The sequence below is a fragment of the Rhyacophila brunnea genome, unplaced genomic scaffold (assembly GCF_057557595.1).
Source record: "Rhyacophila brunnea isolate RB1 unplaced genomic scaffold, BYU_Rbru_1.0 scaffold_1, whole genome shotgun sequence".
Taxonomy (NCBI): domain Eukaryota; kingdom Metazoa; phylum Arthropoda; class Insecta; order Trichoptera; family Rhyacophilidae; genus Rhyacophila; species Rhyacophila brunnea.
Window position 1 is genome coordinate 14,230,615 of NW_028232751.1, and position 24,779 is coordinate 14,255,393.

Sequence of the window (24,779 nt, forward strand, 5' to 3'; positions counted from 1 at the left end):
AAATGTATTGGCAATCTGCAATTTTTTATGCTCTTTATGGGCACCTTTATGTTTTGTTATCATATCAAAATCAAGAAAAGAAAACTATTTGTTCATTCAACCACCTACTTTTTTTTCTAAACTATACTTTTCTACTATGCGTGCTATGCATATAGACAAATATATTTTTTTAATTAGAATACTTTAATAAATAAAATAGGAAGGGATGAATAACAAATACAGATTTTTTGAATGAACATGTTTTATTTATATATATGTTCTGCATATACATGTTAAAATGAAGGCATGGTCACTCACTCAGGTGTCCTACAATGAAAATTACACTGTCCAGCACGCACACTGTGTCAAATCAACTCACACATCTTTCACTAATTGAAAATAAATATGTTGATAGAGATGAATATATCCCTGTTATATTTACTGATGGTCAAAAAAATAATTAATTTACCAGGTAACTTAAGAATGAGGCGGTATACTAATGTCAAAAAACTAGAAAAGAATCTTAAAAGTCTGTATGTAGGTAAGTGTTAGTTGATAATTTATGAATAAATTGAGGTAATCGCATTCGCATGATCTGAAAAACAGAGTAGGTATTTATAATGTTAAAAACATGAGAAATTTAATGCCTCCATGATTGTACATTCAATAAAACTTACAAAAATATGTGGATTAAAAGTAAAAACATGATTTACATAAGAAATATATTATGCACATCAGATTAAAATTTTACCAATAATATAAAATCACAATTTTAAAGTCACATTAATTAAAGTGGACTATTTTTAATTAATTATTTCCATTAATGTTACTATAAAAAAAAACTAACAATAATTAGATGTAGCAGATGTCCTAAAACAGATTAAATCAAAGAAACAAGACATGTACAAAGTTGTGTTAACCGTATTCTCACAAACACATACTTGATTATTAGTATGATTTTCGTGTTGTAAGTAAAACATAATTTAAAATAATCAATAATAACATAACACAATGTGCAAATTTACGCACTGGTTTACAAAAATATAATTATTCACTTGATTTAAATGAAATTATTTGATCTAATAAAAGACTCCACTGATAGTTAAAATAATTAACATTATTGGTGAGACAAGGTGGAAAAATAGTGTGAATTATATTATGGTATTTGTATATTTCCTACTAGTCTAAGCAAGCTAATCAATGACAACATACAATAAATTTATTTGAAGAAAAATAAATTTATTTTCAATTAATTTGTCAGAGCATCAGCAGGTGGCGTTGTAAGATAACAAATAAAATCACGAATAATATTATGCACAAAGTGACATGTCATTATACATAATATGTAGTAGATGCTATATTACACAACAATAATATTTCATCATAGAAATTTTTTATTTTTAGGCCTCGAAATAGGGCAACTGCATACAAATCATGAAGCATAATGACAAATTAAATTTAACCATGTTTTGCATTTTTAGATCGAGCAAGATATTTATGAAGCCGAGATATAAATATATTTTTGATTGATAGAATTTTTATAATTACAGTGGGGTAATGCCAAAGTGTCTTTCTCTGAAACTGTAGATACAACAGGTTCAATTCCGCATTGGGTAAAATTACATTCTTTAAATGCATGTTTGATATCAACCATTCCCCATAAAAACAGATTGTTTTATATGGTATGTTCAGTTCTAAAGGTACCAAGTAATTTCATAGAAAAAGTTTAAGGTTAATTATATTTTTCTAATATCTGTAATTTAAAAACTACGTATTAACTACCTTTTATATAATTTGTGTTATCTTAAGATGTCTTTTTTTTTTTAATATTAGCAATTTATCAGAAAAATTAAAATACAATATGCTTTGCAATTATCCAAGTCAGTGATCGCCAAACGCTAGCTTGCGGCGGCATTTTTGGTAGCTCGCACAATTATTTCAAGTTGTTTTTCAATTATTATTTTGTTTATAAATAAACAATTAATACTTTGGACGCTGAAGACGCGCATGCGCGTAATGGCTAGGCGGCCGATCGATGTAATTAACGTGCATTTTAAAGAGGGCAATTAAAATCTCATTATATAGTTAGCAGCGAATGCGTTAACACGTATTTTATGTTTTACTAGCAGTCCGATGTCCTAATGTATTTTAAGTAATATAATAATATTATGTATGGTATGATAAAGGTCCATGATAAAAAATTATAAAGAAGGAATAATATGTATAAGTAGCTCACCAGACAATTTCAATTCTGAAAGTAGCTCACATCCTTATTGAGTTTGGAGACCACTGATCTAAGACAACTAAATTTTCCCATGTTAAAGAAAATCTGAGCATTTTAATTTTTTCATGAAATAGTTACCTTATATAATATTTAACTAGTAGGTGGCGTTACTAACTCAAAAATTTTACAAAAGGGAGCTTGGTACTTTTTAGAATAGAACACCTATGGGATTATTAGAACCACGAGAAGATGAGATTGCAATATCCGAAGAATTTCATTTTTATTATACATACTGACAAGTAAATGGACTCATTTATAAGATGCAACTTCCCTATTCATAATTTCATAACTTTTTAATGTGTGCCATGACATAAGAAAATAATATCTCCGCATGTTACATTTAAAAAAAATTGTTTTGAAAGACACTGTAACTTTTTTGGTTGATTTTAATATAAATAAATTTGAAGTAAGTAACAGGATATTGGATAAATTTAATCATTATTTTTTCTTGATTCATGGTTCTCAAATATGGATGCCAGATACAACAAACGATAAACGAGGAGTCTTTTATAACACATCAATATATAACATATATTATTGTAACATACTGTAATTTGCACCATAACATATTTTGACAATATTCATTTACACCATAAAAAATAACAATCACATTTTTCGTATTTACAAGTTTTAAGTAAAGTGGTTTTTTTGTGAAAATATTTATTTATTCTCAAGTTACATGATTTTTCAGGTTTAAACAATGTAATTGATCGGAAGAAAGTAACTTTGTCTAGAGACCAAATGCAGCGAAGAAGTAAATGAGAGTGTAAGTTTTTAAAACAGGTAATTAATTATGCCTTAATTCTAAGCATAACTTAAGTAGAACTATTAAACAATAACACACATAGGTAGTACCATTGACCACAAAACCTTTGCTCGGGTTTTATTTAAGTTAAAAACTTAAGACTAAACTGTCTAACATTAACCAGCGTAGTCCTTAAAGTTACAAGTTAATGACAGTGTTAACATTAATTTATCCTACCCAAAGAATGCAATAAACAAATTATCATGTAAAAGTGTAAGTTAATATTCCAGGGCTGAGTAAAGAAATATTTCACTGCACCCATTACAATTACATTGGGCTGTTTTCATTTCATTCTCTGAATATCGAATGAATTCCTTATGGATTTGGAATGTTGCGAGTGACAATGACATTTACTATGAATAATACATATTATGTGCCATCTGAATGGAAGTTGAGAAGAATCAATATAATTATTACATAACATAATTATAATGATAAATACTGTTAAATAAATTATTTTTGAAGGTGTGAGTGTGCCTCTTTATACGAAATATTATTTATTGCACATAAAAACCATCAATAATTCACATATTGAACTATTTTCCTAGAAATGGACATCTAGAGTGAAAACATTCAATTATTAATAAAATATGCAGTTTTACGAGTAATCAGTTTTCTCCTTAAAGCACAAAAAGCTTACAGTAATATTTTTTTTATAAAAAATAGGTCTAACACATTAGTTAAGATAATAAAATATGCCCATGTATCCCAGTTGGAATGTTTTATCTTCCTTCAAGACATCTTTCTAATAAACTTAAAAAATAAATAGTGAAACGTGTTTCAAAACGGAAGAATACACTAAATAAGTTTTAATACCAAACAAAAAAATACGCAAGAATTTAAATCAATCCTTAATAATAAACAACAATAAAACTATACTTGAACAAAGATAATGTGGTCTTTTCTATTCATATTACAATTTCTTATGTCACATTTCAAATCTTACAACGATATTAAATAAACTTATACTAAAAAAAATATTTCGCATACACAATATAATAATATTTTTTTACTCTATGCCTCACTCATACTTTTCATAAAAATATTTATGTAATGTAAAACTAACTTTGCCCACGGTCAGATAAGCCATAGTCATATTAAAATAAACTTAACATCTCTCTATTCTTCTCTTTATATACCTATTATAATATATATTTTTAAAAAATACTCATGCTCACATAAAAAAATCAATCCAATAATTGATTTATGACATATTCACACATTTCATAAAGTTAAGTCAGATTCAAAAATATATTTCTTTTGTACATTGTAACACTTTTCTGTAAACATTTTTTTTTAAAACTGGTGTGCATCCCATCCATACCAAAAATTTAAGCTATGCCATAATCTTTATGGAAAATGATCATTTTTAGAGTAACAGGGTGTTGACAATTAGTCGCTTTAAACATTCAATGTATACATATAAAAATAATATGGAACAAAGAGTTATAGCAATTATAAGAGTCACTTGAAATTTGATAGTTGCCACAAGCACAAAAATTCATTGTCAATCTATCAATGGTTTCTCTTCAATAGCCAGCCTTTGTACTTCCTTTGAAGGCATCTCGATCAACTATGGTATCCATAATCATTTAGGTACGCAATATTTACTATACAGAGACCAACAGTATATAATATATATACACGTTAATTCTTCATATAATAAGAATAATCTTTAGGAAGATATAAGCGGCCACCGGGACATTCGCTTCTTCTTGATCAATAAGACTTAACGTTCACAAAATATATATGGTTTTCTTTAAATATTCATTATAGATTAACTTTATTTTAAATACTCTTTTGTCCTATTTAAACTAACGGTAACTGACTGATAGGCAAATTGACACTGCATTATAACCAAAAATCCCAAGCATTTGTGTGAACTCAAAAATATTTTTTTTCACATTGTAGACCTTGCTCTGTTCCACATAATCAATGTTGCTGAATTTTTTTATTTTTGAACCACTCTATGCCACTGTCAAATAACTGAAATAAATATTAACATCCATCAGACGACAACAACATTTTGTTAATTCTATTAGCTGTTGGTTGTTTAGTGAACAGATTTCTTTTATAAATTTTAATAATATACTTAAAGGTGTGGTCACAGCAGTGCGTCTATCACTACTAAACATAATTAGAACACTATACATGATGGTAAACGGCTTCCTGGCACTCAACTATTTATTAATTGAAATTTTATAAAGCATTCAATATCAGAGATCCACTTGTGTAACAATTTTATTCAACAACACTATGTTTTAAGTAATCACACCAATATGAAAACTACAAAATTTTCATTTTATCTGCCTTCTACACCAGATCTGAAAAAAAGAGAATATTTTTATTTATTTATTCATACAAAAAAAAAAATACACAACTTTACAGATGTCAGGACAACATACATTTTACACAACCACTCAAAATAATTATATTTGTGGTCTTTGGTCTATTTATGATCAAGTGCAAAACTTATATTTTTAAACAGAAGAGTCTGAACCTTTAATAATTCAACTCTGTAAACTGACAAAACTATGTGAAATATATATTGTCATAATTTTAATAGTCGATATTGACAAACAAAGAAGATTACACCACTTGGTAAAATTGCATAACTATCTAGATTCTAGAACATATAAATGTTGTATAAATTATAATTTAAAAAGATAAAACTACACTGATACTTATACAAAAGCTCAATTTATTAAATATAGCAATTAATGAGTTTTGTGATTCAAAATATATGTGATATAAATCAGATGGTAATAAGTTGGAAACAACTCGATTAATTTAGTCTTGATATTTTGTTATCTGGGCGGGCCATTCTGATGATGGGTTTATAGTTGGAACAGCTGTTGGCAAATGACTCAAATATTGTACAAAAAAGCTTTGAAAAATTAAACCACACTAGTACACCACAAAGTTCGAACACACAATTTAAATTAATAAATTTCTCGTATTTCATAACACGAAATTTTAATGTTAGTCAAATTTCCATGGTAGATTAAGAATGCATCCATTTATGAATTTAATATTCTTTCATGCGATCAATCTACTTTTAGTTAGACTCTTTAGTTGGGTACAGAAAAAAGTCGGATGAAAATAATCAGTGTAATAAATTCAGTTAAAATAAAACTCAAGAAAATTGTTTTAAATAACTGAAGACAGGTCTGTAAGACCAAAACAATTGTCAATATATATGTGACTAGAACATAATAAATGTATTTTACATAATTTGCAACACTTCAGAAACATATTAATATGTAAGTTCAATAACGAATTTCATATTCTTAAATCATGTCGACTACCTCATGGAATAACACACTAACTCTAAATTATCAACTTTTCAGGAGAGCAAAAAAACCATTCAAAAAAATGTGTAGCATAAGCCGTTTATTCTGTGCAAATATTATTTAAATAGCGAATCATTTAAGCAGACAATCAACTATTGCATGACATTAATTTAGGAAATAACACCCTAAATGTGTTTTTCCACGGTAAGTTTGACAACTAAAATATTACATCTAGATTTGGTGTGATTTTTTCCGTTTATATTTTTTAGAGGGTGTATATATCTATACTTGGTGTGTTTTTCCACGTAATTATTATTTTTTTCATAAAAAAAGTACCATGTAACTTGAGATGGTGTTTTTTTCCATGCTAATTCTGCACGATAATCTTAAATATCTCGACTTAGAGTGATTTTTGTTTTGAATTTTACGAGGAATGACATACTATGTGCTCTTAGTGTTTTTTTTCTCGATGATATTTGATTAAACCAAAAACATTTTTAGATATTCTGATGGAATATGAGGAGATTTTTTAATTTAACAATATTTTATCGCAATAAACTGTATTTTAACCATTCAGTCAGTTTTAGGTAATTGTTTTACAGAACATACTTTTATAGTAAGATAATTGCAAAAGGTACAAAATGAATATTTCACTCAACATAATAATGATTGATAGTACGAGGGTGGGTCAATAATTCCTTAGAAAAAAGCATTAAAACAGTTTTTTTTTTTGTATTTTTTTTTTTATTTCTCAACATAATCTCCTTGGAGCTCAATACACTTGGTTAGACGTTTCTCAATTTTTTTTAAACCGTCAGAAAAATAAGTTTTCGGAAGGTCCTCAAAATAAGCATTTGTCCGATCGATGACTTCTTCATTTGAAAAAAAACGTTGTCCACTTAGCCATTTTTTTAAGTTTGGGAAAAGGAAAAAGTCACTGGGGGCTAAATCTGGCGAATACGGTGGGTGGTCGACCAATTCGAACTTCAATTCTTCAATTTTAGCCATTGATCGTAAACATGTGTGAACACGGGCATTGTCCTGATGAAAGAGGATTTTTTTCCTGTTTAAATGAGGCCGTTTTTCTTCAATTTCGTTTTTTAGCTGGTCCAATAAAGATGCATAATAATCCCCTGTTATTGTTTTTCCTTTTTCCAAATAGTCAACGAAAATAATTCCACGTGCATCCCAAAATACAGTAGCCATAACCTTACCAGCTGATTTTACGGTTTTCGCCTTCTTTGGACATGGTTCGCCTTTCGCAATCCACTGCTTTGACTGTTCTTTCGTCTCGGGAGTATAGTGGTGTATCCATGTTTCATCTACAGTCACAAAGCGACGAAAAAATTAATCCGGATTGCGTTGCATGAGCGACAACAGGGCTTTAGAGGCCACCACCCTATTGCGTTTATTGTCGACTGTGAGCAAACGCGGCACCCATCTTGCAGAAACTTTTTTCATGCCCAATTTGTCATGTAAAATAGAAATGACGCTACCTTTTGAGATCCCTGTAACCTCAATTATCTCACTCAACTTTAATCTTCGGTCACTTAACACCATATCGTGGATTTTATTGATCATTTCTGGTGTAGTCACCTCTACAGGACGTCCTGAGCGTGGTTCATCCTTTGTTGATGTACGACCACGTTTAAATTCATTTAACCAGTTATAAATAGTTGCAAGTGAAGGAGCAGATATGCCGTGAACTAAATCCAACTCATTTTTTATTTCCTTTGCTGTTAACCCTTTTATATTAAAATGTTTAATAACAGCTCTAAACTCAATTTTCTCCATTTTTGTAAACAAGCAATTTTTTTTTTTAAATGTACGAAAATAAAAAACAACAACCCGACCAATCTGATTGAAACTTTGCAGCATACTGAATCGGTAGTGCCACTGCATGAAAACAAACCGCTTACATTACTAGTCGCGCCACTTGTCGGCTTTTCTAAGGACTTATTGACCCACCCTCGTATATATTAAAAAAATGATAGGATAGTTAATTACCTATATATTTTACGTAAATTACGTTTGCATTGCAGCATTGTCAAATAAATAGGTACCTACATAGTATGTTATGTAAATAAATCTTCTTTTATAGGTATTAAGTGTGAGAAAACTATCAACTAACATACAACTGTATTCTTAAAATCAGATTTAAAATATGTAAAAATATTACTTATAAGACTTATACTTCTATGCAGCTACTTATTTCTATCGCACCTCGCTTAGCTGTTTGTAGATGCTAAAGATAACAATAGTCATCCTTGCTAACAATATCATAAACAGTGAGATTGTAGATGGCATATTTTCTCTTATAATGAAAGACTCATACTTCACTTTACGGAAATATATTATTAATATGTTCAATTACACTATTTTTTGTTGCTTCATTGATTGCATGAGGACGGTTGTTGTGCCTGCTTTGACTATCCAATAGCAATTCTGACTCTTCATTTTTTTTAAAAGCACTCACCACCCACATATTTGAAATTGAAAGCGTTTGTAAAAACATAGTTTTTCACACTTTTATTATTTCGTCATTGCATGGCAAATTATAAATAAGTGCCTTTGGACGTCTGAAGCTGGTAGTTTTTGGGTTTTCTTTTGCACTTACTTGACATATCGTAAGATGTCTCATGTCTCTCATGATTGCCAATTATCCAAAATGATTCAAAACTAACTTGACGTTCGGATTCACTCATTTTTGAGGCACATTTAAATAGACAAGAATTTTTACACGGTGCTTCCATGGTATTCAAATATTCTAATATTCATTCAATTATTCTTCACCCGAATAGAATACTTTTTTGGCTTTCTTCCTTTTTCACAAGTCTTAAAAATTACAGCTCTCTTCTTTTTCTCGATTCAGGTGTGTCAATGGTGGAAATACTCTGTACATATTATGCACTAGGTAAGGACAACGTCATATCTGGTGATGTGATGTCTACAAGTGCATTTGTGTCTAAAGGTGGCAAAGTACTCAGACAGAAGTTTAACCCTTAACACTCGAGTGCCGCCATATCGGCGGCATTAGAAGTTTCCCGTATTACTCGAGTGCCGCCGTAGCGGCGGCATCGCCTATAAAGTCATTTTTTGTAATATTTTCAGAAATTTTTATAATGCAATTTCAATCAAGTTAGAATGAATAATAATAGGTTATTACATTTATCTGAGAAAGAAGTCGGCAAAAGAATACTGCGTGCCTAATTTCAACATAGTATTTTTATCGGAATCTTCTCTTTTTTTATTCGTAGGTCGTCGCTTGCAAGCAATGTTTTTTTGTCACATAAATTTTATTTATTGAAACTGTTTTTGATGACAATACTTACTAGTATATTATGCCGATTCGGAACCTATATAATGTGAAATACTCTAATGAGTCAAATGAAAATTATTACGTATCGATTTATTATTTTTTGAGAAATCTTTTGATAATGTGTACCGCACTGGGAATGAGTTGTTATGAGCCCGAAACTAATTTAGGAAATTTACGAGACAGCCGCTTATATTACAAGTGTATTTGAAGGCAATTCATTTGTATCATATTTACAGTCATAATGGACGATTTACACTTTATAGCCAGTTCTCTGCATAACGCTATTTCATTACGATTTTGTGATAAGCCAGGATTACATATTGGAGATTGCTTTGTGAAATACCACACAATCAAGAATTATAAATAAACTAAAAATAAGTACAGTATATTCATTATAAATTTATTTTACAGAATAAAAAAAAAAAAAATTTTTTTTACATTTTTTTCACCAATTAAATGTTTTATATTGAAATTATGCTTTGTGCGGGAAAAAGTCTCGAGTGGGTGGTATGTACCTATAAAAAAAATTTCGAGTGGAAAAGGTTAATGTTATTATGCTCTGAAGTAGAGCCATATATTTCATTATGTATAAGATCTGCTGGAGATTTCGTAATTTATTCGATCAAATCATCAATCATTCCCAAATCCCCTCCAAATGTTTGTGTCATATTTGTCACACTGGAAGAACAGCTAAAACCCGATAATTAAGGATCACTAGAAGTATTATTGGAATTTGATATGTATTCGGAGTCTTCAGATGGGGTAAAATCAACCTGGTTGTCATCGTGGACTATGCAATTTTCATCCAGACATGCAATGATTCTTTTCGACTGTTTTGACTACGTATTTATCTTAAAAGTATATTAAAAAGTATCGTCAATACATATTATGCAAAAAATAGGCAAGTATTACCTTACCTACTTATCACAAGTCATCATGAAATCAATACAAGAAAAATTAATGTAGGTTTTAAATTAGAAACTAACGGTGCAAATATACATTTATACGATGCTCACTGATGATAGGAAGACGTTATAGTTTATATTACGAAACACAAAATATTATAAACATTGAAAACTCTGTAAGAGCCAATAGTACCGAAAGAATATTTACGGTTGAATCATTTATAATTATAACCTATAAATATGTTGTCTGAAGTAGGAGATTATTAATGCTACATATTATTTACCTTTATTGTTTCCATCCTTTATTTTATTTGTCTCTTGAGCTAATTGTAATATTCGCTGAGATCTAGTTGGAGACATATTAACTAAATGGAATAGTACATTACTTAAATCCATTAGAATTTAAATTCAAATTCCATCGGTCGATAGTATTAATATTAATATTAAAATTAGTCACTTGTTCACAATAACAAAAATACTACAATTTTACTGTCACAAAAGCAATTAGCGATAATGAAAGTAGGTGCGATTCATTACAAAGGATAATGATCTTTCAATACAGTGCTGTTCTATGTTGATAAAGGCGAGATTTGAAGGTGAAAGTTGAATTAGTGTCATATTCCACGGTGAAATCATAGTTAAATGATACACTAAAATGATTTGTGTAGGGTGCGTGTATATTTTTTCCGAGTAATATCATACCAACTCGGCATAGTGTCATATTCAGTGTCACATAAAAATTAATAACAATAACTTGTGATACCAACTACAGGTGGATTATTATTCCATGTTATTTAAGATTTTACAACAAATGTTATATAATCATAACTCTACTTACGAGTATTATTTTAAACAGTATTTTGGGTGTTTTTCGAGAAAAAAATCCAAAAAAAAATTGGCTGGTGTGGTATTTTTTTCTATGCAACAATAGCTCAAAAAACATAAAACACACTATTTTGAATTGGTGTGTTATTCCATGAGGTAGTCGATGTGTATTATTTATTATTCATTGAATAAGAGTTTAATTAAAAAATATAACTATAAGCTGTATAGTTGTTAAAAATTGTCGTATCCGGAAATTTGTACGTAAACAGTTCAACGTAGACCACTTATTCGTGCGCCGCAGTACGTGAAAGATGAGTTCGTGCAACATTTAATCAAATGACGAGTTCTTCGTTGAACATTTCACAGTGGAATACATTTCACCGTGGAATACGTATTCTACAACATGTGGCGCTAGTTTGCTGTTCCAATTAGATTCAATACGAATTTTATGAGATGTCTTTATTGGTTTTAAATAATTTAATGTTGAAACTACATAAATAGTATACCTATACGATGTGATTGTATTTATAATCTACTTACCTACCTATTTTTTAATGTGTGTTCCTTGTATTAAGATGGTTTTATTACGTATTTTTAAGTGTTTTATTTAGACATCAATATTGTAAGTTACCGAAATAGCAATATTTTGTCTGAATCTGAATGTGAAAATCTGAATAAAACATTTGAAACCATAATATTCTAATAATAAAGATAATCTCCTGATATAATATTTTACCAATTACAATATTATACCATTAAAGTGCAATATTACTTACTAATATACTAATACTAGCTAATACTAATATATTACACAGGGAATTATAAATATAATATTATTTATTTATAATATTTAGCAAAATATTGCTATTTCGGTAACTTACAATATTAATGTCTAAATAAAACACTTAAAAATACGTAATAAAACCATCTTAATACAAGGAACACACATTAAAAAATAGGTAGGTAAGTTGATTATAAATACAATCACATCGTATAGGTATACTGTTTATGTAGTTTCAACATTAAATTATTTAAAACCAATAAAGACATCTCATAAAATTCGTATTGAATCTAATTGGAACAGCAAACTAGCGCCACATGTTGTAGAATACGTATTCCATGGTGAAATGTTCAACGAAGAACTCGTCATTTGATTAAATGATGCACGAACTCATGTTTCACGTTCACGTACTGCGGCGCACGAATAAGTGTCCCACGAAGAACTGCATACGTACAACTTACATGTAACCAAAAATTGTATGTTTGTCACTAATATTTGAGTTTTGTCAACAGTCATTTCGATTCTAACACTAATATGAAAGACTACCTATCCAAATAATGGTGTATAAACCAAAATACATAGCGATTGGCAAATATTAATAACTTTTACAAAATATTCGGTAAAATGAACAAGGTTTTCCAAAATAAGTATACTTATTGTAATTTTGTAACAGTATTGAATGTGCAGAATGTTAAATGTGCCGGTATGATATTGATTTTTTTGTATGTTATAAATAACAATGACATAATTTTCTATATGAGAATTTAAATTCTGTAAAACAGTATATTTGCATGAAAACCAAAAAGTTCCATTCTACCCTCCCGTTTCTCTACACCACCGAATGTATATTTTTTTTAAAACCATGTCCGATCCTATGATCATAATATTATGAGCTTCCACAGAGTGGAGGTTGTCTTAATAGATTTTTGTTTTTTTATGAGAAATGGATGTTAGCCACTTTGCTCAACCTATTAGTTCCATACTCTGGGTCCAAAACCACTGAAAAACAACATGTGAATTTGCCAGATCTGGGATTTGAACCTCCACAACATAGGCCTGACGCGTAATCACTCAGCCATCAATGTATCATACTATCACTTAATACAAAATATTTAAAACAAGTATTGCAAGAAAAATGTAAGACTTTTTTTTATTTCAAACAAAAGAATATTTTTACTTCTCAAGCCTTAGTTTACACACAATATTTGACATTCATGATGTTAAAAGATTAATAAACGATTAATTTAAACCAAAACCAGGTGAGTAACATTGGGATAATTAATGCCACCTGCAGCTTTATTCTGCAGTGCTTCATGAGAAGTATCACTTTGGTTATTCTAAGCAACTTGGTATTCTATTGTGGGAAGATTGACCAAATACACAACAGGGTAAATTAGTTGCACACTCTCTTTATGTTTGATGACAGATGATTTGATATTGTGATAATATTATTATCTCCACATATTTTTCACACTAGGATGTCAGTCAGAAGGAATATTTGTATAAGTAAAACAATGCATTGTATGAAAATCAAAGTACATATGTACCTGCTTGAACATTTTGACAGTTAGTAGACATTACATAACTATTGTTTATATTAAAACGAATGAAAAATAACCAAAACAATGCAATTCTAGGCGAAAGCTATATGAAACAAATCGTAAGTAACTTTTACATATATTCACAATGTAATTAATACGATTTCTATAATATACCATTTGATGGTAAGAGTATACGAATGTAATGCTTTCGCATTCTATAAAGGCCGTGGAAATTACTCATGACAAACATCTCTCCCACAAAACAATTTGTGGCGATTTGACAGTGTATAGATATCATTTGTAGCTGATACAACCATGTTTTATAACACTCGCGGCAGGTTTAAACAAAACAGCTAGAACATCAAATGATAGGTGTACGAAACATGAAATCTAATATAATATGGTCACAATATCCAGCTCGATTCGATATTATAAGGTAAACCAAAAAGAAATGAAGTTTTTTTCTATGAAAAAAATATTTAATCAAAAACCCTACATTTATACAAATTTTAATAAGGATTAGGCAATTTTTCAGTTCCTTGCGAACAAAACTCTGGTCTAGTTTTTCATTGAGTGAATTCAGACATGTTCAATTTACATAAAAAATGAGTGAAGCAACTTCAGAAGGTAACAATATCGGGTGAATATTATTATGAATGTAGTAAAATCCAGCTTGTTGATTTTTTCCTGGGTGATCTGTACAATGAATTGTGTATGAGAACTGGTCACTGGTCTTGCTTATTGGGACAAAACTATGTTACATTGGGAAGCTTTTTATAACTCATAATGAATTACCCCCCAAATATCTGACCAAATACAAAGAAGAACTTTTTACGGTGAATGATGGTCAAGGGGGTAGAAACAGGTATTCACTTTTTTGAAGAAAGGTAGTTTTTTACTTTATAGATTGTTGTCGAGGACTCACTTCTCATCGCCAGTAACAATCCTTTTCAGAAACAGATCTTTCATTTCTAGATAAAAGCTATGAACTGGTGGTTATTCATCACCCAAAGGCGGTGAAAATTTGTGCTGAACCCAAATTCCTTGTCTATGTTATTTTCAATTCTATACAAGAGATAGTCAAGTTGTATTATTATTAATTCTTTTGATGGTTTTGCAGGGATCTGATTCCACCAGTGAATTTAGAATGTGAAATCAAAACATTTCTTTTTATTATAAAAGATTTTAAGGTAAACACATTTTTATTATCTAAAAAAATCAATGATGGAATTAAATAAAAAATAGATGAATGATTCAAATTTAATTATTTCTTCTACACCTTCAAGATAACTTATTAAACTATATTTTACTGATGATAAAACAAAATGTTTATTAATTGAAAGCAATAATATAAATTGAATCTTGGCCCAATTTGTATTCAAACCATGATAATTTTGCCAAAGTTAAGACACAAACTTACTAGTAAAAAAATTAAATTTTAAGTTGGATTGTTTACCGTTAGATTACTTGCGCTTAGCATGTAACATTTCCATAAGGAGGGTTTGAGTCGGAGCTTGTCCAGCACAATGTCTTCCATATAAGTGTTCTTCACCTCTCGCTGCCAGCGAGTGAATCTCAGGTACAACAATCACTAATTTACTGAATTTATCCTGAAATCAGAAACAGGTAAATTAATAAATTGTAACAATAATAGGTAAATGCTAAAACTGGGGATAAACATAAATTACATGGAGTTTAAGCACCTGTTACATTCCTATAAAAATGTCATACTAGTGGTTTGTCAGGACAATAAACTCAATCTACAGGTACTTCTTTGGCCTGGGCTCACAAAAATATGTTTTTTTTTATTTTTTAATATTACTTATTTATTTTGCACTCATTTTGGGTCCCAAGTCTTCCATTCAAGCTATTAATGGCCGAAATAGGTTCAGTAGTTGTAGGTTAACGTCAGTTACTTTTTTCAACCATAATGTATTTTCAAATGAGACAATATGCAGATTTACAAAAGTTAAAAAAAAGTAAATCACTATGTTCACTCTTAAGCTAAATGTATTTTCAAATGAGACAATATGCAGATTTACAAAAGTTAAAAAAAAGTAAATCACTATGTTCACTCTTAAGCTAAATGTATTTTCAAATGAGACAATATGCAGATTTACAAAAGTTAAAAAAAAAGTAAATCACTATGTTCACTCTTAAGCTAAATGTATTTTCAAATGAGACAATATGCAGATTTACAAAAGTTAAAAAAAAGTAAATCACTATGTTCACTCTTAAGCTAAATGTATTTTCAAATGAGACAATATGCAGATTTACAAAAGTTAAAAAAAAGTAAATCACTATGTTCACTCTTAAGCTAAGCATATGGGCCTCCACTCTGTGGAGGTTATATTAACAAACTTTTTTTTACAAGGAATAGTTGTTAGCCGTTTGCCCAATCCATTGGGTCCTTGCATTAGATCAAATACATGTTGAAAAAATAACATGCAATTTTTCGACCATTTTATTCATGAAACTGAAGTTGATTTACCTGTATTGATGGGTAACAGGTCAATGTGTAGTCTAAAAGAGCTGCTTGGACTGTTTCATATCCTTCTTGTACACATTTTTTATTGGTGATGCCTCGTACTTCTGAAAATGTATAACATTTCTTGTTAGTAACTATTACAGACAAAAAAATTAATTGATCAACGTGGACGAAGAAAAATGAGAACTAGAGGTTTAAAATCATGTTTTCTTTCACAGAATACAATTCGCCCTCAATGTGGGCCCTCAACGCCCTCAGGTGAAGATACTGTACCCAATCTTTAGTCGGATAATCGATAATTTCTTTCTTTTCTTGCTCATGGTAAGATGCTACCAGGCGATATAAGTAGAATTCTGTTAGATTGCCAAAATTAACAATGAGTAATATTTGTACTAGTCATGCTGGAAGAAAATACCAATGTAACCACTACACCTAGAAACTGACTGGTATAAAAATGTGAAACCCTGGAAAGTTTTTTTTTTTGTAATTGTACCAATTTAGTATTACTTTTGGTTATTTATCCATTTGGTGACATAAAATCACGCACAATGAAGTCTGCAATCATAGTCGGTAAAAATTAAAACAAGTCCGTCTATTTTAGTGAGTTCCATTTTGGGTGTTATCTGTTAAGTAAAGATCTTGCATCACTCACACTATGATATATTATAACTATTTCAAAGACCTCTTAAAAGATCTGTAAATTACGCTGTTTATTTGAGGGTGGTAAACGGGTAATGCTGAATAGATCATGACAAACACTTCAAATCCTAATATACATAGTAATTGAAAAAACAACACATGTATGATATTATTGACTTTGCCAGGATTTGAATCAATCATTGCCATTACATAATTCAATGGGTAGCTTCATTGAGTATCAAGTTTCAACATGATAATAGCTGGAATTACAACAACCTTCATGAAGGAAAAAAGTTTGTTTCTCTATAATATTTTGAGATCCAATAAAAAAATTAATCGTATCATGGTAGTTCAGATCATGGTATTACCTACCTACAAAAGTTTAGGCATTACTTTAGTTAAATGAATAGGATGTACTGGGATATTCAATCAGGTTATTTTCACGCAACGTGTGCATAAAACTTTCCATGTATGAAAAAATAGAGATATAAAGAATAGATACACTGGCATATATTGTGTTATTATGCTGAATGATACAAATATATTAATGTCAAAAGAGTAACAATATATTTTGTTGATATAATTAATGTTTGAGCCTAAAAAATATCGCAAATAAAATCTTTCAATTTGACATCCCTGTGTATACGTGTACTGGTAAAGTATTACCTGGATTCAGAAGCAGGAGGAATTTGACGCAAATGTAATCTGACACGTCGAATTTGAGGTCAGCGAGTTTGGATTGAAGCTCATTGAAGTGGTCGGCGAGGGCAGGCACTCCGAGCAAGCCCAAACACAGCAGGTCGAACTTCTGGCCGTTGTGGAGAGTCGTCTCGTCAGGCAGGCCGCTGTGCATGCGCTGGTGGAGGTGGTCGAGCACCAGCATGTCTGACCACGAGTGCTGGAGAAGCTTCATCTGATCATCCACCTGGCGTGAGCAAATAGGACACATTCAAATTTTCGTGCATACATGGCCGAGTAGCATACATGGCCGAGTACAGATGAAATGAAATGAAAAATAAAATACAGTCAAAAAAGAGTAAACCAAAAAAGAGTAAACAGGGGACTGTTTAAACAGGAGGCAAAAATTATTGAGAAATGTTTTCATATAATATAACTTAATAATAAATATATTATTTATGATATTATGACACTTCGCATGTTTTATTAAGATTTAGACATGTTAAAAATATATATAGCAGGCAAGTATCACAAATGGGATGTTGTGAAAAGGAGGGAAGGGAGTCATTATCAATACCTATGTAAATATATATATATATGTATACCTATATGGGTAATTAATTTGAATGTATGCACTTTGTATTAATGAGGTAAAATTGTATTAAAAATATTTAAAGATGCAGAAAAATCAAAATACAATAAAGGTCGTAATTATTTAAATTAGGATCCCTTTGGAACCACAGAACAGTAATCATCTAGTTCTGTACTCCCTTTGTGTATCCAACCAACCTTCAGTGTATAAAATGAGTAGACGTCCAACCAACAGAAACACATTAGTATGTTTGCATGTGCTTAAAACAAGTAGTATTTTAAAAGGTCTACTTCAATATTAATATCAAAAACGATAGATAATTATTGTATAATCACTAAATAATAAATCAAACAACCAAATAATAAAAACTCGCGTAATCCTAGGTCGTAAAAGATACTTTCTAAGACAAAGCACATCAGAAAAAAAAACCATTTTTTTTACCATAAAACCCCATTTTAAAGGAGCGCTCAAATTTCTCAAAAAAAATAAGAGAACCCATCCTTGACATACTTCGAGTGGGAGATCCAAAGTTTTTTTTATAAATTATGAACATACAAAAAAATGATGCATGATAAGAGCGGTACATCATTGCTCTACAGATAATACCACATTTCGTCAAGCTACGATGGTTGTGATGGGTGAGCAAAGAATGGCGAAATATGTTACAGGCAAACGGTTTGGGGGGAGGGTCCACTTTGAAACGGTATCCACCATATTTTTTTTAAATGATTTTTAAGGCAGCGTGAGAGAGTGGGGGTAAGAAAATCTAGCATGTACCACTGACCGTGCCGCCTACTCATAGCATCTCTTCACTCCAACAGAGGAATAACGCACTTTTCCATGTAGGTACATTCCCCATACCCGGACACTCCGGATTTTAAGTCTAGCTAGTCACCTGGCCTGCAGGTATAACTAAGGATGTTCACCTACGTGTTATTGCGGACTGTCGCATTCGCTAGTGGTTATCGGATGCACGTGGCTCAAAGGGTCACAATAATTATTAGGATAATGTCCATTTGTGTCGTCATGCAAAAACATGGACAAACATTGAATGCCACATAATATTATGGTCCCACCAATTTATGAATGCTACGGGTCCTCCAGTGGCCACAGGCCTTGCGTGACGTACAATGCCGATAAGAGTGGGGCCAACCCGTTCAGATAGCTAGATCAGGGTCACGGACCAATTATATGGTTGAGCATGAAGAAAGATATGTATGAGCAGAATCAGATGACTATAAGAAGGGTGTAATTTATTCTCCAGATACTGCGTAAATGCCGTAAATTAACGGTAAGTCGGTGTTTGAATGCGTGAATGCTTCAAAACTGAAGAGCCCCAGCAGAAGACAGGCAGGCGTGGAGAGATAATGGGAAGTGTGTTAATCTCTGGGTGTGGCTGTGAGAAACGTTAATTCTTGAGTGTGGATAAATATGGGATAAACTTGAATAAATGCGGCGCCCAGTATCAAAGTGGACCAAAGGCACTTTTCAGCGTTTTTTTTTTACATTTTAATGCCAAAAAAATCTTTACCTATATCAATATCTACACTCTTATAATTTTCGTGCATCAAAAACAACCGGAACCTATGCTAAATCGACTTAAAATGAGCATGAATATCAAAAACGGCCAAAGGATTGACGAGCCAACCACAGGCAAAAATATACAAAATCTAATATGGCCGCCATAACACATCTTTCGTTTGCAAGACCTGACATCATGTTTCAATAATTGAAAATGAAAATTATTTTTAACTGTGTTTTATTCAAGTTTTTAATAAAAAAAAATATGAATACTCCAATAAGATTCGGTAAAAAAAACGGCCACCTGCATAATTAGTTTCAGACTGGCTAAAATCCACTTCACTTATTCCATCCCAAGTCACTTATTATAAAAAACGGCCAAACTGAATAGTCAGTATCAAAAGTGGCCGAGATCATATTTTAGATGTCAAATTGAGCTTTGTTAATAAAGTTACACTTAAATTTACTATTTAAAAGTAAGTAAAACGAGAGATAGGCGGCCAAGATTGTAGATCCAATGATCGAATTATTTAACTAATAGCCAACTTAATTCAATAGCGTGAAAAATAGAGAGTGAAAAAACGAGTATTGTTTTGTGTTATGTCACAAGCTGTAAGTCTAGTAAGAGTTATAATAATACTATAATCGACCAGTTCCTATTACATACAATTTCTCTGACTTTCTAGTAGGCGAGGCGGCGCCGATTGTAGGCCACTGCCAGCATGTCAAGTGCAGCGTAACACTAACGGGCCAGCGGTACGCAACAGCCAACACGGGGGCCACTCGCTAATCTAGATTTTTTTAAAACCTTTATTATTATAACTATTATTATAATTATACTAATATTATAAATTATTCTCGAAACTCTCTTTCGTCAAATTATACTATACAGAGGTTTAAGAAGCATTCATTAAAAATGCATGATAATTCTAAATAGTTGGCACGGCAACACGTTTCCGTTATTATTATTGCTGCAAAATAATATGAATATCACTCGGAGCAATTCCATAAACAAGGCGGTTATCTACAATAATTGTTAGCACAGTTTACACTCTTTGCGGTGGATGTGCGTAGGTGTGCGTCGACGCAGGGTCTTATTTGATACCAATTGCATCCGGTTGGAATCGCCAATTGGATAAAACAAATCCATTGCAGTCGACGTCCGTCGACTGCAATGCCACGTGTCGTCGCCCTTACACGACTCCAAATAAATACCATTAAAATCAAGTATTAACTGTGTTAGTTAACGACATTTTATAGCTTGTCGTAGGCGGCCGTGTTAAAAAAATATCACGCGTGACTTAACTTCCCGGGATAATTAACTGCCTGAATACATGCGTATCACCTTTTTATTGATTTTGGAGTTTAGTGATAAGTTAGCCCTGCTGTACTTCGATTTGACTTAACCGGTGCGAGAAAATTTCACCTAGGGACAATTTCGGTTTGGTTTATGAGATAATATTTGGCTAATTAATCTATGCCTCGAAGCTTAATTATTCCAAACTCTCTGAAAATATTATAGGTTCTAAATTTTATTTTTACGTTATTTTTAAATTTTCCGTTTGTTATATAAATAATGCATAATGCGTTCTGAATTCATAATCTGCGTGAGCCATTTTTTAAGCATTATTAGGCAATGGTTTCTGCTGTTGAATAATTATAGAATTTCGCCAAAAGACACGTATTATCCGTGAATCTAAAAAATAAATTATTTTAGATATCTAAAATAATGCTGTGTCAATTGCTATATCGCGTATTCTTATCTACCTCCTTGTGGATTTTAAAAGTAAATTTGTGGAAAATTGTAACGGTTCTTGGTCGATTCCAATCGGACCCGTTTGGATTCAAGCAATGACCTGATTTATGGGTACCACAGTCTGCATCGATTTGAAACTCCGTATGTTCTGACCCCTATCCGTTGGTTTATTTTTGTGGTATTTGCACATTATGCCCAACGTTAAATGCAACGCTGCTTAATTGTTTGATTATTCACCATGTTTCACATGCATATGCATACGTTAGCACCGGTAGTACACATTAGTCAAATAGTTTTCACTTTAAGTACAACAGGATTCGTACCATATCCGTTTGTTTCTGCATGATCAAACTGGTTGTACAATGTAAACAAATATGCTGTTTAGTGAATAGCGCATATATGGTTCAGGATCACTGTATAGTATCTATCATTATTTATAGATCTGTTGGAGAGCAGGGTAACAACGCGATGCGATATTACTTGATGCTTTTCATGTTTAGGTGCTACCTACTAGAAAAACGGCATTCAATTTTTAAATACTATAAGATCCACCAGTATAAGTTGTCTGCTGAGTGAGGGCGCCACATATTTGAGATATAGTTCAATACTTTTTATACTGTGATGATGATGATGAGTTGAGTTCTAAATTCGAACACCCGCCGTTGTATGATGATATAGATTCTATATCAATCTCAACATATTTTAGAATGATAAACCGCATTTAACTAATCAAATTTGGCAGCACCGCTCTCCATATTAGTGGAAAATAGTATAATAATCATTAATAATAACACAAAAACCATGGCCAAATGCGTAATGGTGTATGCATCGACTGGGTTCTAGTGACGTGTCTAACTAGACGACAGAAAGAGGAAAAAATAACTGTTAAGTGAGATTACGAAGTGAGGTGACGGCTCCTATCCATTAAGCTACCGATCCCGTTTCATTTCAAATCCAGTCGTTCCATCGATTCGTGTTACATTAATTTAGATCGTTTTGTCTATTTATGTATCCGGCGCGTATAAATACCATGAAGATAAGATAGAACATTCGCCACAAAATGGATCTGACAGTAGCTCGAAACCACACGTATCGTACTTGCTGCCCTAATATTTTTTTTTTCGATTTCATAATAATTAAACATGATGGATTCACTATATTCGGAAATTTGGTGTAGGTACAAGAAAAAAAAGTCTTCATAAAATCGAGGCAGAAGGTGAAAAGTTTCGTTTACGAAATCGAGCGGGAATCAAAAGACGAAAGCGTCTGGGAGAAGAGACAGCTCTCTCGAGACGTTGGTTGGAATACGAATACACAATACTGATATGTAATGAGAATCGGTGTGAAAAAGGAAAGTATTCCCCGAGGCGCATTGCGTGATGGCTGTTTGTAAGTCAAGTTATCTCATCTCGGTTCTCCGCTGCCATAATGAATAATAGTCGGCGCGACGGTCGACTGCTCGCGGAACCACTTCTTCACTATTACGTTTGTTAATGAACTCCACGGAGAAAGTTGACGGTCGAGAGAGATTTCCATTTCCATTATGACAAAAGTAGGGCAAAACCACATCATGCGGAGGCTTGGTATTATTACTATTACGTATTTTATCACGGCTAACACAGACCTCATTTTTCTTCTTTTTTTTTTCTAACACTACAATAGGCCACGAGGCCCAATGACATCAGTGTAGTAATATTGAAACAGAAGTGTAATAGTGGCAATGAGACAATCACAGAAACAATCAGGATTTGAGAAAAAAACAGACATATCTATTAATTGTTACCTCATACATGGTTGGTTTATTCTTCTTATTATCTTCCTCTTTCTATCCTCGACGTTTCTTGCTGTTTACCGACGTCATTTTCAAGAGAACCTAAATTCTTTATCTTGTCAGAATGGTCTCTGCAACGGGACTGAAACGTCGAGGAAAAAAATGGGAAGAATACCTATACGGTGACAGTCCATGAACCAATCACAATAATCAAATGTCCTGTATTGTGTTGAAAAAAAAACGGTTTTGGATGACTCGAATTGATTGAAAATTGAAAGCAATATGGACAGGTATTGTGGTATTTGAATGAATTAAAATCTTCTGAAATACTCTTTTTGGTCGTAGGTAGGTACCAAACAATATTTTTATCTAAAGATATAATACAGACAAGCGTTTTGTGTGTACAACTTCATTGAACACTAGGTATACAATTTAATAGATTTCGACCAGAAACTTTTATAAGAAGGATACGCTGGGCGTAATGCGTAATTATAAGATTCAAAATAATTTGAGTTTGATAAAAGCCTATAAATGAGCAAGATGCATTGCTCGAAGAAGTCATCGAATAGTATCCGAGAAGTAGGAAACGTCTGAGGTCGCTTGATCGACGAAACATTATGTTATGCGGAAATATGAAGGTGGCAACGCGAAGCACGTGACCGAGAGGAATACAATTAGCTTGTGGAAGCCTTTATCTAGCGTTGGATTGATTCAGACAGATGATGACCATGTACGTGTGAGAGTATTTGATTAAGTTGAATGACGTAGAATGTAGATGATGAAAAAATGGACACAACCCCTGCTGCTGCTGTATTCCCAGAGGAGTGACATATACAGAAGAACATAGTAATGTCCACGGCCACGGCCATAGAAAAAGTCCTAAAGTAACTAAAATTTAATAAATAACACACTGCTGGTGGTTGGTACACATTCAATCGACCTTTGTAAAATGATAATTCTTTTCACATAACATTATTTGTAGGTAAAAAGGAATAGGCGATATATTTTTTGAATGTTGAAGTTTGGTAAATAATAAGTTCTTATTGGATTCTAATAAGAATCGAATCCGCAATATATAATGTAATAAGAAACTTAAAACCTACTAAGAGCGTAATGCAGAGTTGTCGACGTTAAGCAGCTGTTCAAACAAGAATAATATTAAGAACGACATCACGTCATGTTCTTTCTGTCTTCCGCTTAGGCATTCTGATAAGAATATTATATGTTTTTCTCACTGAACTTGGGTCGCCAAAATTAGGCGCGTATCTTAGGGACTGACGCAAGTAAAAAATTGTTACAGGAATGGACAACTGCATGTTATTAAATGTTCCGCTTAACAATAGTAAATGTGAATAAATATTATTTCAATATAGATAGATTTAATCCCAAAGTTCGGCAGAGCAGTTATAGTTGATACGCGTGGATTTTATTTTATACTGAAATTATCTACGCAAGATAGTGAAGGCGAGAATTTCACTTCTTTCTACCTGTGATACTTTTAGCGGAGGCGCGTCACTTGCTTTAACTTTCAATGTCTTCCTACACGCGTGCACCCAAGTCGAAGTGCCTGGACAGCTTTCTATGCCTCAACGTACCACGGAC

At 31.8% G+C, this 24,779-nt stretch overlaps 1 protein-coding gene across 3 annotated transcripts in view; it reads right to left on the reverse strand.

Annotated features, from left to right (window-relative positions):
* Nucleotides 1-4,330: 4,330 nt before the first annotated feature.
* Nucleotides 4,331-24,779, reverse strand: part of ftz-f1 (ftz transcription factor 1) — a 348,219-nt gene continuing 327,770 nt past the window's right edge. For 2 of the 3 annotated variants that reach the window (XM_085941495.1, XM_085941501.1), the window contains 4 exons: nt 17,526-17,784; nt 16,224-16,324; nt 15,189-15,342; nt 4,331-5,392 (listed from right to left, as the gene is read on the reverse strand). In XM_085941495.1, the coding sequence (XP_085797621.1) occupies nt 15,196-15,342; nt 16,224-16,324; nt 17,526-17,784 (507 nt within the window). In that variant the 3' untranslated portion in view covers nt 4,331-5,392; nt 15,189-15,195. Of the gene's footprint in view, nt 5,393-15,188; nt 15,343-15,546; nt 15,720-15,955; nt 16,325-17,525; nt 17,785-24,779 lie in introns of those variants that run through there. The other variant, XR_015069816.1, reaches the window with a different exon arrangement.